Source organism: Bombina bombina, chromosome 5 (genome assembly GCF_027579735.1).
Source record: "Bombina bombina isolate aBomBom1 chromosome 5, aBomBom1.pri, whole genome shotgun sequence".
Taxonomy (NCBI): Eukaryota; Metazoa; Chordata; class Amphibia; order Anura; family Bombinatoridae; genus Bombina; species Bombina bombina.
The window spans coordinates 1,063,807,580-1,063,824,758 of record NC_069503.1 but is presented as its reverse complement, the minus strand read 5'-3'; the positions used below and the strand labels follow the sequence as shown (position 1 = coordinate 1,063,824,758).

The 17,179-nt window shown below is 36.8% G+C and overlaps 1 protein-coding gene across 1 annotated transcript in view; it reads right to left on the bottom strand.

Moving 5' to 3' along the window:
- Positions 1 to 17,179, bottom strand: part of FER1L6 (fer-1 like family member 6) — a 335,220-nt gene that overhangs the window by 196,020 nt on the left and 122,021 nt on the right. Inside the window, exons 15-16 of the mRNA XM_053715940.1 lie at positions 15,432 to 15,522; positions 12,687 to 12,803 (exon numbers count right to left, since the gene is read on the bottom strand). Of these exons, the coding sequence (XP_053571915.1) occupies positions 12,687 to 12,803; positions 15,432 to 15,522 (208 nt within the window). The remainder of the gene's footprint in view (positions 1 to 12,686; positions 12,804 to 15,431; positions 15,523 to 17,179) is intronic.

The following is a 17,179-nucleotide window of genomic DNA, read 5'->3' as shown; positions in this document are numbered from 1 at the left end:
ATTTATTTAAATAATATTTAAGTTAGGGGGGCGTTAGGGTTAGGGTTAGACTTAGGTTTAGGGGTTAGTAATTTTATTACAGTGGCGGCGGCGTAGTGGGGGGCAGATTAGGGGTTAATAAATTTATTATAGGTGGCGACGGTGTAGGGGGGGCAGATTAGGGGTTAATAAATTTATTATAGGTGGCGACGGTGTGGGGGGGCAGGATAGGGGTTAATAGGTTTAATATAGGTTGCGGCGGGTTCATGGAGTGGCGGTTTAGGGGTTAAACTATTTATTTAGTTGCGGAGAGGTGCGGGATCAGCAGGATAGGGGTTAATAATTTTATAATAGAGGGCGACGGTGTAGGGGGGGCAGGATAGGGGTTTCTAGGTATACTGTAGGTGGCAGCGGTGTCCGGGAGCGGCGGTTTAGGGGTTAATACATTTATAAGAGTTGCGGCAGGGTCTAGGAGCGGCGGTTTAGGGGTTAATACATTTATAAGAGTTGCGGCGGGGTCTAGGAGTGGCGGTTTAGGGGTTAGTAACTTTATTTAGTTGCGGGGGGCTCCGGGGGCGCCGGTATAGGGGGTAGAACAGTGCAGTTTAGTGTGAGTGCTTAGTGACAGGCTAGCAATAAAGCTGGGAAAAAGCCGAAGGGCAGCGAGATCGGATGAGTGATAACTGTCACAGTCCGCTGCTCATCGCCCCGTGGCATTTTGACAGCTTTATTTGATAACTTAGGCGTATTTTTTCAGGTCCGCGGTGGCGAAGGTAGGCGAGCTTAGGCGGGCGTATTGGGCCGGCGAAGTCAGAAAAGTAGACGGCTTGATAACTACCCCCCATTGAGTGCTATGTACATAGAATCTTGCACATCTAATGTTAAATTGCTATCAACGCAGAAAAACTTTAATTACATATGCAACATTATGGGAAAACTGTGTATGTAATAGTTAGTACTATTAAATATGTGCATGTCTGTTTTGTTATACATGGGGGCCAAATTTTTAACCTCCTTAACTTGTCCGCCTGTTCTGAGGCGGCTGACAGAAATCAACCCGATCGAATACGATCGGGTTGATTGACACCCCCTGCTAGCGGCCGAATCTGCAGGGGGCGGTATTTCACAAGCAGTTCTGGTGATAGGGATGTCATGTTGCTGTTAGGATATAACATATCACACAAAATATATTTGTCAACAGGGAGTTATCTATTCACAGAAGGGTAATTTTTGGTCATAGCTGGTAGACAACAGATAGCAGCTGACGAACAGAGAGTCGTTTTCTAGTATATCAGTGTTTCTCAACCACAGTCCTCACGTACAGCAGCTGAACTAGAGCACAGGTATGATAATCAGCTGATCAGTAACCATGGTTACCAACCTGCTCTCAACCATCAGCGGATTATTTCACCTGTGCTCTAGTTCAGCTATAATGAAAATTTGGCCTTTTAGTGGTACTTGAAGACCATGGTTGAAAAACACTGCGGTAGATAATACAGGGAGTGCAGAATTATTAGGCAAGTTGTATTTTTGAGGATTAATTTTATTATTGAACAACAACCATGTTCTCAATGAACCCAAAAAACTCATTAATATCAAAGCTGAATAGTTTTGGAAGTAGTTTTTAGTTTGTTTTTAGTTATAGCTATTTTAGGGGGATATCTGTGTGTGCAGGTGACTATTACTGTGCATAATTATTAGGCAACTTAACAAAAAACAAATATATACCCATTTCAATTATTTATTTTTACCAGTGAAACCAATATAACATCTCAACATTCACAAATATACATTTCTGACATTCAAAAACAAAACAAAAACAAATCAGTGACCAATATAGCCACCTTTCTTTGCAAGGACACTCAAAAGCCTGCCATCCATGGATTCTGTCAGTGTTTTGATCTGTTCACCATCAACATTGCGTGCAGCAGCAACCACAGCCTCCCAGACACTGTTCAGAGAGATGTACTGTTTTCCCTCCTTGTAAATCTCACATTTGATGATGGACCACAGGTTCTCAATGGGGTTCAGATCAGGTGAACAAGGAGGCCATGTCATTAGATTTTCTTCTTTTATACCCTTTCTTGCCAGCCACGCTGTGGAGTACTTGGACGCGTGTGATGGAGCATTGTCCTGCATGAAAATCATGTTTTTCTTGAAGGATGCAGACTTCTTCCTGTACAACTGCTTGAAGAAGGTGTCTTCCAGAAACTGGCAGTAGGACTGGGAGTTGAGCTTGACTATATCCTCAACCCGAAAAGGCCCCACAAGCTCATCTTTGATGATACCAGCCCAAACCGGTACTCCACCTCCACCTTGCTGGCGTCTGAGTCGGACTGGAGCTCTCTGCCCTTTACCAATCCAGCCACGGGCCCATCCATCTGGCCCATCAAGACTCACTCTCATTTCATCAGTCCATAAAACCTTAGAAAAATCAGTCTTGAGATATTTCTTGGCCCAGTCTTGACGTTTCAGCTTGTGTGTCTTGTTCAGTGGTGGTCGTCTTTCAGCCTTAATTACCTTGGCCATGTCTCTGAGTATTGCACACCTTGTGCTTTTGGGCACTCCAGTGATGTTGCAGCTCTGAAATATGGCCAAACTGGTGGCAAGTGGCATCTTGGCAGCTGCACGCTTGACTTTTCTCAGTTCATGGGCAGTTATTTTGCGCCTTGGTTTTTCCACACGCTTCTTGCGACCCTGTTGACTATTTTGAATGAAACACTTGATTGTTCGATGATCACGCTTCAGAAGCTTTGCCATTTTAAGAGTGCTGCATCCCTCTGCAAGATATCTCACTATTTTTTACTTTTCTGAGCCTGTCAAGTCCTTCTTTTGACCCATTTTGCCAAAGGAAAGGAAGTTGCCTAATAATTATGCACACCTGATATAGGGTGTTGATGTCATTAGACCACACCCCTTCTCATTACAGAGATGCACATCACCTTATATGCTTAATTGGTAGTAGGCTTTCGAGCCTATACAGCTTGGAGTAAGACAACATGCATAAAGAAGATGATGTGGTCAAAATACTCATTTGCCTAATAATTCTGCACTCCCTGTAGAAAAAAGTTTAGATTTACACGATTGATAAAGTACCAGATTATGGACCTTGTTTGATTTACACAAAAATCACCTCTAAGCAAAATTTCCTACCAAGATTAGGAATTGTCATTTATTTTAATTACTTTCTCAGATGAACAATTTTGAACTGTAGCCAAAACTATAATTTAGATTTCCCACGAGATGCAGTGACAGCACGTTCTCAAACAATGGAAGTATTTTATGGAACTGCCGAAGGATGTTTTATAGCCATATTGATCCCAAAAGAAAGATTTTTTTTCAAAGCCTGTAAAATATTTAATTGCTCTTTGCATATATAAACCCAATAGGGACAACATTTCTATAATTAATGGAACAAGTTCTTATTAGTTTTATATTGCAATTTGACAACAATAAAACATACAATACTATTTTATAAAAGATCTGTGTATCTTGGGTTTTGTTAGCAAACATGTCCGATAATTACCCTTCTTTTTCCTTTTATTCTTTTTGCATATTAAAGGGACATAAAAGGGCAAAATAAAATGTACTATTGCTTATTTTATTTGTGCACTATAGCTTGTATATAACTATGGGGATGATTCAAATCTTTCCAATCTCATTTGCTGTAAGCAATAACACCATTTATGTATTGCAAAAAGATTGGATTGGATATGAGCATATAGCGGAAAATTAACCATACAATGAATGTTCAGCAAACCATGACGTTTGCACTTTATTTGGGCAACAAAATGGACATATTAAATTCAACACACAAAGGGTGCTGTTAAAATGGTATCTAGAACTATCTACAGCGAAAGATATTCAGCAAAATCAAATCTTGTTCTGTACAGAGAGGTTTAGAACTTTTTCCAATATTTTGAACCTCTTCACTTAGCAGTTTTACAATTTACAGTGTGAGGACTGTTAAAATGATGAGATGCGTCACGGCCTCTTCATTCTTATGGAAGTTAATACCGCTCACAGTACTTCTTGATATTAGATGAAAATCTCACCAAAACAGAAAATAAGGTTTACTTAAATCCATCTCTATAGCATTAATGCACTACTAGGACAAAGCTGAACACATCTGTAGGTTTACTTAAAGGGACATGAAACCCAACATTTTTCTATTTTTGATTCAGATAGAGAATGCAACTTTTTAATTTACTTCTATTATCTAATCTGTTTCAAGTTTTTGGTAATATTTGCTGAAGGAGCAGCAATGCACTAATGGTTTCTTTCTGAACACATAGCCAATCACAATCGGTATAAATATGCAGCCACCAATCAACAGCTAGAACCTAGTTTCTCTGCTGCTCTTGAGCTTACCTAGATAAACCTTTCAGCAAAGAATAACAAGAGAAGGAAGCAAATTAAATAATAGAAGTATATTGGAAAGTTGTTTAAAATTGTATTCTCTATCTTAATCATGAAAGAAAAATTTTTGTGTTTCATGTCCCTTTAAATCAATCTCTGTAGCAGTAATGCACTACTAGGACAAAGCTGAACACATCTATAGGTTTGGAAATACACAACAAGGAGTGACCTATATAGTTATATAACTAATTATAGTTCTTTAAAAATTATTATTAAAACCCTTGTATAAGTAAAGGATATATGTGAGGGATCCAAGACATTCAGGGAATGAATCCTCCCAATGTGGTGATGTGGTGATATCTCTTTAAAAATCCGGAACCAAAGAGTAGTTGCAGCCCCTTGAATACACGGTCCTGGCAACCGGATCAAGCTGAATGAAAACAAAGAAGGGGTACAGGGGCGCACACTCCTCTAAGCATAGTAAGTTAAAAGCTCACACAGATTTATTATAAAATCAACAAATGAACACTCACACATTAAAACCGCAAACAACTATGAGGTATGTTAAAAGTTCATATGATAATCATCAAAGATTCTCACGGATCTACCGTAGTGTCCCAGAGCTGTATCCAGAGATCCAAAGCTCTTATGGTCCCTGCTAGGCGCATCCAGTCTGTGGTACTAATGTTAAATGTCCCATAAACAATAACAGTACAGAAAAGTACTTTACTTATGGAAAAAAACCCACAAAACAACACACAATCGCTCAGTAAACTCCGTCCGGCTAATCGATCCGCTGTGGTTAAGTGACTCATAGACGGTGGGTGTGGGCTTACGCGTTTCGTAGGAGGCTTCCTACTTCATCAGAGGCATGCCCACTGAGTCTTGGAACCGTCTATAAGAATGAGTGGGAAGCACCTCACATGATTATACTCCGTCCGGCTAATCGATCCGCTGTGGTTAAGTGACGCATAGACGGTGGGTGTGGGCTTACGCGTTTCGTAGGAGGCTTCCTACTTCGTCAGAGGCATGCCCACTGAGTCTTGAAACCGTCTATAAGAATGAGTGGGAAGCACCTCACATGATTATACTCCACCATACAAGTACCAGAAAAATGGGTAATCTCTGCTTACATGAATTAAAGGTACACTTAACCCAATTTTTTTCTTTCATGATTCAGATAGAGCGTGTAATTTTAAGCTACTTTCTAATTTACTCCTATTATCAATATTTCTTTGTTCTCTTGGTATCTATTTGAAAAAGCAGAAATGTAAGGTTAGGAGCCAGCCCATTTTTGGTTCAGATACTGGGTAGCGCTTGCTGATTGGTGGCTACATTTACCCACCAATCAGCAAGCCCTACCCAGGTGCTGAACCAAAAATGGTCCGGCTCTTAAGCTTAAATTACTGCTTTTTCAAATAAAGATAGAAAGAGAAAGAAGAAAAATTGATAATAGGAGTAAATTAGAAAGTTGCTAAAAATTGCTGCTCTATCTGAATCATGAAAGAAAAGATGTGAGTTTAGTATCCCTTTAAGGCTGCTAAAAATGGGTAATCTCTGCTTAAATTAATTAAGACTGCTAACTGAGTATATTAACTGTGCACAATGTCACAAGCAGTGTAATAAGATCAAAACACAAAAAAGGGCACCATTCAATAAAGTCTAAAGTGCTTCTATACTTAAAAATATTTTATAATGTATGAAAGATAAGGTGAAATATCTACATAGCATACTATATGGCTCTAGATATATATAGAAAATCAATAATTGGAAATTAATAACAATATATTGAGAATTAATAAGTTACTTCTCATATTTAGTATTTAATATTACATATGGTGCTAGATCTAAAAGACCGACCCAAATAACGGTATTTATTAAATATCACAAAACAGTATCTATTTAAAAGAGGGATAAAAAACACCTAATCTCTAATGTATAAATTCATAGACACACATTATGGGGAGATTAAAGTGTATTATGATAGGACCTAACTAAATGAGCAAACTAATGTGATAAAATATGTATGTCTATAAAGTATGACAGTATGTCTAATCATGAACTTCTAAAAATAATCTATTAGCACCAAATGGCTTGTGTTTTGATCTATGTAAAAGAGTTTTTCAACTAGAGGGTACAGATGGGTGTTTGAATATGACAGATCATATCATTAGAAATAATCTATCTTAAAAAAACGTATGGAATCAAAAGAAGAGGGTGGGGGGGGGGATTAGTTATCTATCAAAAAGTCTGCTAAATCTATTTCTCTATTCATCCACCATTGGTTTCAGACTGCCTAGGGTACGTATCCAATATGTTTATCTACGCCTCAGGACTAATAGTCTGTACCCTCCTCTAGTGTCAAATTTAATTGTTTCTACCCTCAAGCTACTGGGGTCTTGGTTGTGTACCACAGTAAAATGGGCAGAAACTCCATGTGTGAGAACTCCCTTCTCAATATTAACTAGATGTTCTCTAAAGCGAGTTTTGAGGCTCCCTTTAGTTCTCCCTATGTATATCTTGCCACATGAACATGACAAATGATAAACCACATGAGTTGTTTTACAGTTCATGGAGCTTTTGATATTATACATTCTATTGTTTCTCAAAGAGCCAACATGTGAGTTGTCTTTGTCTATACTGCTCAAACTTTCTTTTCTGCCACATTTATAAAACTACCTTTTGTTCTTTTTTGCAGCCAATTTCTCTGCTTGGTGTTCTTAATTTACTGGGTGCTAAAAGATTTTTCAGGTTCTGTTTTTTTCTAAAGATCACTTGAGGTCTTTTGGTTAATACTGTTTTCAGTACTGGATCTTGCAGTAGGACAGATCAATGCTTCTTAAAAACTTTCTCTATTTGGCTAGATGCTCTATTGAATTTGGTGATTAACAGAGGTTTTACGATTCATAAATCAAAACACAAGCCATTTGGTTCATGATTAGACCTACTTTATAGACATACATATTTTATCACATTAGTTTGCTCATTTAGTTAGGTTCTATCATAATACACTTTAATCTCCCCATAATGAGTGTCTATGAATTTATACAGATTAGGTGTTTTTTCCCTCTTTTAAATAGATACTGTTTTGTGATATTTAACAAATACCGTTATTTGGGTCGGATTTTTAGATCTAGTACCATATGTAATATTAAATACTAAATATGAGAAGTAACTTATTAATTCTCAATATATTGTTTTTAATTTCCAATTATTGATTTTCTATATATATCTAGAGCCATCTAGAGCCATATAGTATGCTGTGTAGATATATCACCTTATCTTTTATACATTATAAAAAGATAAACTTTCTCTATTTGGCGAGATGCTCTATTGAATTTGGTGATTAACAGAGGTTTTACGCTTCATAAATCAAAACACAAGCCATTTGGTGCTAATAGACTATTTTTAGAAGTTCATGATTAGACATACTTTATAGACATACATATTTTATCACATTAGTTTGCTCATTTAGTTAGGTTCTATCATAATACACTTTAATCTCCCCATACTGAGTGTCTATGAATTTATACATGAGAGTTTAGGTGTTTTTTCCCTCTTTTAAATAGATACTGTTTTGTGATATTTAACAAATACCGTTATTTGGGTTGTTTTTTTTAGATCTAGCACCAAATGTAATATTAAATACTAAATATGAGAAGTAACTTATTAATTTTCAATATATTGTTTTTAATTTCCAATTATTGTTTTTCTATATATATCTAGAGCCATCTAGAGCCATATAGTATGCTGTGTAGATATATCACCTTATCTTTTATACATTATAAAATATTTTTAAGTATCGACGCACTTTAGACTTTATTGAATGTTGCCCCTTTTTGTGTTTGATCTTATTACACTGCTTGTGACATTGTACACAGTTAATATACACAGTTAGCCAGTCAGGCAAATTGGGCGCAGCCTTAATTCATGAGAGCAGAGATTACCCATTTTTTCTGGTACTTGATTGGTGGAGTATAATCATGTGTGGCGCCCCCCACTAATTCTTATAGACGGTTCCAAGACTCAGTGGGCATGCCTCTGACGAAGTAGGAAGCCTCCTACGAAATGCATAAGGCCACGCCCACCATCTATGCGTCACTTACCTACAGCTGAACGATTAGCCGGCTGGAGTTTACTGAGCGGATGTGTGTTGTTTTGTGGCGTTTTCCATTAGTAAAGTACTTTTCTGTACTGTTATTGTTTATGGGATATTTAACACCAGTACCACGGACTGGAAGTGCCTAGCAAGGACTAAAGAGCTTTTTTTTTTTTTTTTGAATTTTTTTTTATTGAGGTGAGTGAAACATACAACAAGCTTACAATACTACAGACAAGTCATTTTCATACAGATGCAAGATATAACACTTCCATTACTACATAAACCGACATCATATGCTCAATTAGCTGTGCGCCCAGAACTAGTCTAGGTCCAGCTTTGGATTGTATTATCATCAGTTAGTGGGATGAGAAATATTGGATTGGGTAAAAAAAACACTGTATATAATAGTTTATTGTATTACGAAGCCTGTCTGAGTTGGACCTCGTTTTTATTATATGTATGGCATTGGGGTAACTAATATGTAGATCTCTTACGGATCAGCAAAGTGAAGTCAGTTGCATTAAATGCTAGTTACATATACATGTCAGGAGTATGGGGAGAAAACAGTGGACCAGAGCCGCTTGAGTACACATATCTGGCATCTGGGGTTGGGAGTAGGGAGAGAAAAGAGAGAAAGAGGTAAATAAACGTACAAACGGAGAGTTAGGGACAAAGAGAGAAAAAAAAAAAAAGGAAGAAAAGAGTAGGTTGTGGTATGTCAATTAGGACTACATGAGGACTGAGCTCCTATATGCATTTTAAACCTTAAATTAAAAGCATTCTATAGCTGCTCTAAAATAGAGGGAAGTAGCCTCTCAGTGTTAGTTTGTGTAGGTCAGGAAGTAGATATTTAAATGAATAAAATTACAACTATAGTAGGAGACAACTAGTGAGTAACTTATGTAATAAACATGGGGGAAATTCCAAAGAAATTATTAGACTGTAGGATGATAGATGGTGTCTCAATTTTAGTTGGTTTATATACCATAGCTTAAAAAAAGAGTGAAGTCATAGACATATAGCATGCTTTTCATAAGAATAATGAGGGTTTTAACTAACGCTGTTATTGCAGCTAACATTCTAGCTTCTTTTCAGTTGAGATACAACATTTTAGCATAAAAATATGGTTTAACTAATATTAGAGGAGCTAGACAAATCCTACTAAGAGAGCTAAAATATTGCTTTCCCATATGAACAAGGAGCAAGTAGAGGGTGCAGTAATATATCATCCTATCAAAGCTACAGTATACTAAATAAAACAAAACCTTATAGTAAGTCTCAACTATTCATCTGTTCACAAATAACAAAAAACGTAATACAAGGAGGAGGATTATGTAAAATAAGAAACAGTCATTAGTGACCAAACTAAAACCTGGAATTTTATGTGAATAGATAGTGGCGTTTAACCAACTCCAGATTTTGAGTGAGTAAGGTAGAATGGCATCAGAATAAAAATGTGGCTCCACAACACTCTTAGATCCTGTATCTGTGTCACTAGGTAGGCGATAGAGTCCTGGATAAAATAGTCTAATGACCTTCCATCTCCGGCAAAGTCAAGACCGATTCAGGTGCCTTCTTCCATCTTGGGACCAACCCCAGTAAGGCTGTGATCTAGCATTAACTGTTCCTACGGATAACTTAGTTTCTGAGCAGTTGTGAGGCGATGTCTCAGCATTTAAGCTCTCAAAGTGTGTCGGTGTATGCACATCTTGCACGATAGATATTTCAGCGTCTCTCATAAAATGATTACTAACTGACTGTGGGGGGATCACCAAAGTCCCCTGTTGCGAAGTCGCCCATGGGTCTTGCGGTAGTTGTTTAGCCAGGTCAAATAGTGCTAGCAGATGTTGCTTTAGATCAGAGAAGTGGTCATCTAAATGAGATAGTATCATATCCTCCCCCTTGTCTGTGAATTCCATGTCCTTGGGAGATTAGTATAGGAGTATATAAGTAGCCACCAGCAAATATTACAAGGACTGTCACCCTCCACTTTTTCCTGATAGATTTTGGCCTAGACGCCAGCGGAGAGGGAGGGGGGGGGGTCCAGCAGCTCCGAACTTGAAATATAAAATGCTATTATTGAGCAAGGCAGTTACGGTAAAATTAAGTACAGGAGAGGCCTGGTTGCAGGTCCAAAACTTGTCCCGATGTCTCGTCAGTCTGCCACTTGCTACATAACATTAGGGCAGAATATTCCGCTTTAGTAGGTGAGCAGAGAAGGCCTAAAATGGTGGCTCAGCTTTCCAATAGTTCAGAGCTGCGTCATACCGGAGCATAGTGTCGGAGCTTCCTCGTTTTAGTCTCACGCAAGCTGGTTTAGGTTCCACTTGATAAAATGTCAAAATATTGCTCAGTGTAAAAGCGGAGTACTCAGTGTAAAAGCGTCCGCTCCACTTGGCAGTTAGCTCCGCCCCATCATATGTGCTTTTAACATACCTCATAGTTGTTTGAAGTTTTAATGTGTGAGTGTTCATTTGTTGATTTTATAATAAATCTTTGTGAGCTTTTAACTTACTGCGCTTAGAGGGGTGTGCGCCCCTGTACCCCTTCTTTGTTTTCATACATCTGTAGGTTTACTTAAATCAATCTATAGCAGTAATGCACTACTAGGACCAAGCAGAACACATCTGTAGGTTTACTTAAATCAATCTCTATAGCAGCAGTAATGCACTACTAGGACCAAGCTGAACACATCTGGTGAGCCAACATTACTTAGCATTGAAAGAATTTGAAAATTGAATTCCAATCAATCAGATTTCACAATTTATGGATTTATCTACTGCAACAGCCTATGCCTCTTAAAAATCAATTTCAGCATATTTTGGCTGTTAGCATGGATTTTATCAGTGTTTAAGTTTTTGTGCATGATCAGTTAACATGTTAATTAACATAATCGTTTCTTGCTTTAAAGGGACATTAATATGCAAACATCACATGCTCTAATTTGCTAGTGCATATGTCATCTTTTAATAACTGATACAAGCTTACTATGTGTTTAACCACCACAAAGGGCAGAACACAACCAGTCAGGCAAATTGGGCGCAGTAAAGTCTCCAATCTCTGCCCATGTCAATCTCAGGAGTGGTAATGTGAGAAATGTTTACCTATGTGTTTAACCTATTTGTAGGGGGGGTAATGAAAGCAGGTGACTTTTACATTACAATGTCCCTTTAATAAAACATTGAAGCATATAAATTATAATTACATAACTGATTTAAATTTTGGCCACTAAAATGTGCCACTATTTTTCTCTTCCCATCACCAGTTTATATTCATCCATTCTGTTTCTAGCTTTGGCCTCTGTCTTTTTATCAATTGTCATCTTCTCATTCTGCCTCTGTTTCGCTTGTCTGTGTCCTCCTTAAAGGGACACCACACCAAACATTTTCTTTCAGAATTCCGATAGAGCATGCAACTTTAAATAACTTTTCATTTACTTCTATTATGACATTTTCTTTGTTCATTTAGTATCCTTTTTTGAAAACTATATAGCAGCAATTTGGAAAGAATGCTATACACTTGCAAGAGCTCAAGATGCCAGCACTTATACCTGCCATGTATTGCTCCAGCCATGTGCACGCTATCTACCTAGGTATCTCTTCAACAAAGAATACCAGAACAAAGCAAATTTGATAATAGAAGTAAATCGGAAACTTTTTTTAAAATTGTATGCTCTGTCTGAATCATGATAGAAAAAGGTGGGGTTTCATGTCCTTTTAAATTCTTTACACTCCACTGAAAGCTATAATGATTATAATGTATCATTGCTGCTCATTGGGCCATGAGATTCCTCTTTAAATAAAGTAACTCTTTTTGTTAAGTAGAAGAAACTTAGAAGCATAAATGTTGGTGATTTATAAGAATCAAAAGGTCCATATTTGCTTTTGCAGTATAAGGTTAATTTATTATTAGGATGACCATATGCAAATCCCAGTTATCCTAAAGTTAATTTACAGTTTATGTCCTAAACACCCCTATTCTATTCATCAAGCACCAAGTGATTATACAACTTACTTCTAGCATTGCAAAGCTTCAAAAGTAAATATGTAGTCAAGTTAGCGGTCTAGATCATGCAATTGCTTTTTTCACTCTGATCATGTGATATCTATGAGCCATTAAGGTTTTAGCTTAATAGAAATGTCCCTTTTTATGCGGAATCTCTTGGATAAAAATGTACAGTGAGCATATTTGGAATCCAGCATTGATTTTTATTGTGCAAGAAAAAGAAAATGAACAAGTTTCTTACTTCATCCACCAGGAATGTGATTCTGTTTATAAAGCTCTGGATATCCCGGGTAATTTCACTTTCTGTCATTTTTTTCTTCTGTTTAACAATGTTTTTTGCCTCACTTGACATTGCTTCCTGCAAATAAAATTCACAAATTGATATTTAAATCAATAAACAAGAAGTGAAAATTCAATTTATATTAAAATACAAAGGCTGTAAAGCCTTTCTGGGAAAGTATACAAAAGTAAATGCTGCTGTAGTTGTAAATTCTGTGAAAAGATAAAAGTTTCATTACGTTTTTTCTTTAAAGGGACAGTAAAGCCAAAATTAAACATTCATGATTCTAAACAACTTTTCAATTTACTTCTATTATGTGTCTTTAGCAGTCTCTGGCAGCATAGTTTGCAACTATGTATAACATTGCTATAATATTGCAAACACTGCTGCCAGATGGCTAAAGATACACGCACGCTTCTGAGTTCACCTAGGATTACTCTTTAACAAAGGATACCAAGAGAACTAAGCAAAATTGATAATAGAAGTAAATTGGAAATTTGTTTGAAATGTCATGCTCTATCATCCATGTAAATTTAATTTTGACTTTACAGTGTGTTTAAATTATCTTTCCAAATTGTGGAGGTAGAAAGATTAGGCCAAATGTGTCGCTCTCATTTGCATGTCCACTTTGCGGGGGGGGGGGGGGATCTTCCTTCCATACTGAAAAAAATATTAATTGAAATGGTTTAAAGGGTTTAAGATACACACAACTTTGAGCTATTCCCATGCCATCAACTGTTGTCATATACGATATCCCTTTAAATCACTGTTAGAACATATTTATTAATACTAAAACATATATATTATATTAAAAAAAATATATGTATATATATACATACATATATATATATATATATATATATATATTCTGTATATATGTATGTGTGTGTGCTTGTGGGGGGGTTTGTAATGTTTTATTTTAATATACTGTGCATTCAGAAAGTATTCAGACCTCTTCATTTGTTCACATTTATTATTTTGCAGCCTTATGTTAAAATGTTTTAAATTATTAATTTATTTTTTCAAATCAATCTACACCCCATACTGACAAAGCAAAAAACAGATTTTTGATAACTTTTCAAATTTATGAAAAAGAAAAAACTGAAATATCACATTGACATACGTATTCAGACCCTTAACACAGTACTTTGTTGAATCAACTTTTGCAACGATTACAGCCTCAAGTCTTTTTGGATATGATGCAACAATCTTTGCACACCTGGATTTGAGGACTCAATCTCTGTCAGGTTGGATGGGGACCATCAATGGACAGCCATTTTCAAACCTCTCCAGAGATGTTTGATTGGGTTCAAGTTTGGGCTCTGGCTGGGTCACTCAAAAACATTCACAGAGTACTCTTTAAACCAACCATTCAGTCATCTTGGTTGTGTGCTTAGGGTCATTGTCCTGTTGTAAAGTGGTTCTGGATCAGGATTTCATTAAGGATATCTCTGAATTTTGCTGCGTTTAGCTTTCCTTCAACCTTGACTAGTCCCCCAGTCCCTGCTGCTGAAAAACACCCCTGAGCATAATGCTACCACCACCATATTTACCGTTGAGATGGTATTGCGCAGGTGATCAGAGGTGCCTGGTTTCCTCCAGACATAACGTTTTGAATTAAGGCCAAATAGTTCACTCTTAATTTCATGCGACCAGAGAGTCTTGTTTCCTTTCATCTGAGAGTCCTTTAGATGTTTTTTGCAAATTCCAAGTAGGCTTTTATGTGTCTAGCACTGAGGAGAGGCTTCCATCTGGCCATAAAGCCCAGATCAATGGAGTTTTGCAGTGAGGGCTGTCCTTCTGCAAGTTTATCCCATCTCCATATATGAGCTCTGTAGCTCAATCAGAGTGACCATCGGGTTCTTGGCCACCTCTCTTACCAAGGCCCTTCTCTCCAGATTGCCCAGTTTGGCCAGGCAACAGCTCTAGTCCTGGTTGTTCCAATCTTCTTCCATTTAATAATTATGGAGGCCACTGTGCTCTTTAGAACCTTCAATGCAGCTGAAATTTTTTTGTACCCTTTCCCAGATCTGTACCTTGACATAATTTTATCTCTGAGCTCTGCAGGCAGTTCCTTTGACCTCATGGCTTGGTTTTTTAATTTGCCACAGGTGGACTCCAATCAAAGTGTAAGAAACAACTCAAAGATAATCCAGAGAAATTGGATGCACCTGAGCTAAATTTCAAGTCTCATAGCAAATGGTCTGAATACCAATGTCAATGTAATATATCAGTTATTTTTTTTTAATTAATTTGCAAAGTTATCAAAAAGCTGATTTTTTAGTTGTCATTATGGGGTAGATTGAATTAAAAAAAAAAAAAAAAAAAACATTTTAGCTTACGGCTGCAACATAACAAAATGTGGAAAAATGTAGGGATCTGATTACTTTCTGAATGCATTATACATGTGTTTTTTTATACTTTTATTCTAGCCCTTACGCTTGGTACTCATAACTCACTACTTGTAATATGAGTGATGTTAACGTGGCCCCTGCTATCCATTAAAAGTATAGGGCGCCCTAATATTCTCTGGTTGATATCTTTAAGAATTGACTTGTAATATTGGATTGTGTGATATTCTTATCTCAGGGTTGAGATATGGATAGCTCACCCTTTGCTATTAATATTGTTCCAATCTAAGCCTTTGTATTTTCAGCCAGTGTAGGCCACATTTATCATCATGGGAAATTTAGTTAGCTCCCTTACCAGTTCTTGTTTGCAGAGGGTCACTCTCTTCTTGTCTAGTGCTGTAGTATTTGTCAATTTGTATTTCTTTTCTGCTGCAGAGATGAACACTCTATAAAAGAAAAAAGCAGCTTAATATGTATGTGCACTTAATTGAGGTTAACGCTATTTGTCATCATTTTTAAGATGGCCATGCCTTTTCCTTTGTATACATAGAGCTCTGTCTTGGGGTGGTGTTTTGGGGGGGGGGGGTTCGTGCCGAAAAGGCGACTTTTTGATTTGGTGTTATCACAATAGCGTGCTTTTGGCTGATTCACGCATTTGCAAAGAGGTTTCAGATTGTCAACAAAAAAACTATTTTTTCATATGGAGGTGAAAACTTCTCGCCAATCACAATATGTTTTTGGGTTATTTTTCAGCAGCTTTTCAAGACCATTTTTTACTTGAATGTGACACTTTTAGGCACTTGATAAGTCCTCGGAAGGTCTTTTCAGACATATTTTATGCTATTTCACGGCTATATACAAGCAGTCTATTTGCACATATGCTAAACACATTGAACTGGCAACAGTAGACATTCTAGAGGATTGTTAATATACATGTTATTGATTCATTAAATCTCTATTCATTCCTATTGAAGAGGCCGTATACAATCAGCAAGGTACACATTTACATATGAATAGGGACATATGTATATGTGATGACTATGTGACATTATGTACAGCTAAGGGGATCTGCTGGCAAACTTACTTCAGGACACCAACATATACAAAAGGCTTCATTTTATATTTAATTTTGTAATATTTGATTGTAAGTCTCACTCACAGTATCGTGATTGTCACAAACAGTACTAGCATTATAAAAAGTGGTTTTTTTTTACAGAAAATTGCTTAGTCACGGCTTTCATAGTTAACTCCTGAAATCTGTTTCTATCCGCACCACTGCTAGCCCATCTAAATGCATCTTTTATGTGCTAGAATAGGCAGATTGTGAACTTTATTATATTGTTTGTTAAAGACCCGTTTCTATTTATATGTTACCTGTAAACAAGATGGCAACTACGAGTTTCTATGCATAACCCGAATAATGTCTTTTTTTTTTCTTACAGGCTTTTCACTTTTAAACTGTTATTCTTCACTCTGCTCCCTTGCTGCTATGTATCTTTCTAAGAGAGTCTTAAACGACATCAAGTGTTCGTGAATAACCTTCATGCACTCTAAGTCCGAAATTAATTAATGACAGTGCATTCATTATTGAACTTGTAATTTGGAACAAGCTTTCGTGACTGAGTTCAATGTTGTAGACACTGTCGTGCACGAGTTTAGACTTTGCATGCATGGAGGCTCTTCCCTTATAAAAAGCCGTTCACAAATGCGCATGCTCGTTAGAGGGTCTCTTAGAATGATACAAAGGCAGTGAGATCACAAATTACAGTTTAAAATAAGTTTAAAAAAAAGATATTATAAGTGTTTTGCATAGAACCTCATAGCAGCCATTTTGTTTACAGTTCACACCAAATTGGAAATGTCCTTTAACATACAATAGAAATAAATCTTCTTTAAAACAACTTGTGAAATCTGTAAAACGACCATATAGTGATAGAAAACAGTGCATAGTATGCTCATCCTAATAACCTAAAAGATGCATTTAGATTGGTTAACAGTGGTGCAGATGGAAGTGGATTGTAATAGATGACTATTAAAGCTTGACTAAGCAATCTCCCATAAAAGCAAGTTTTTAATAATGACAGCACTGTGAGACTTACATTC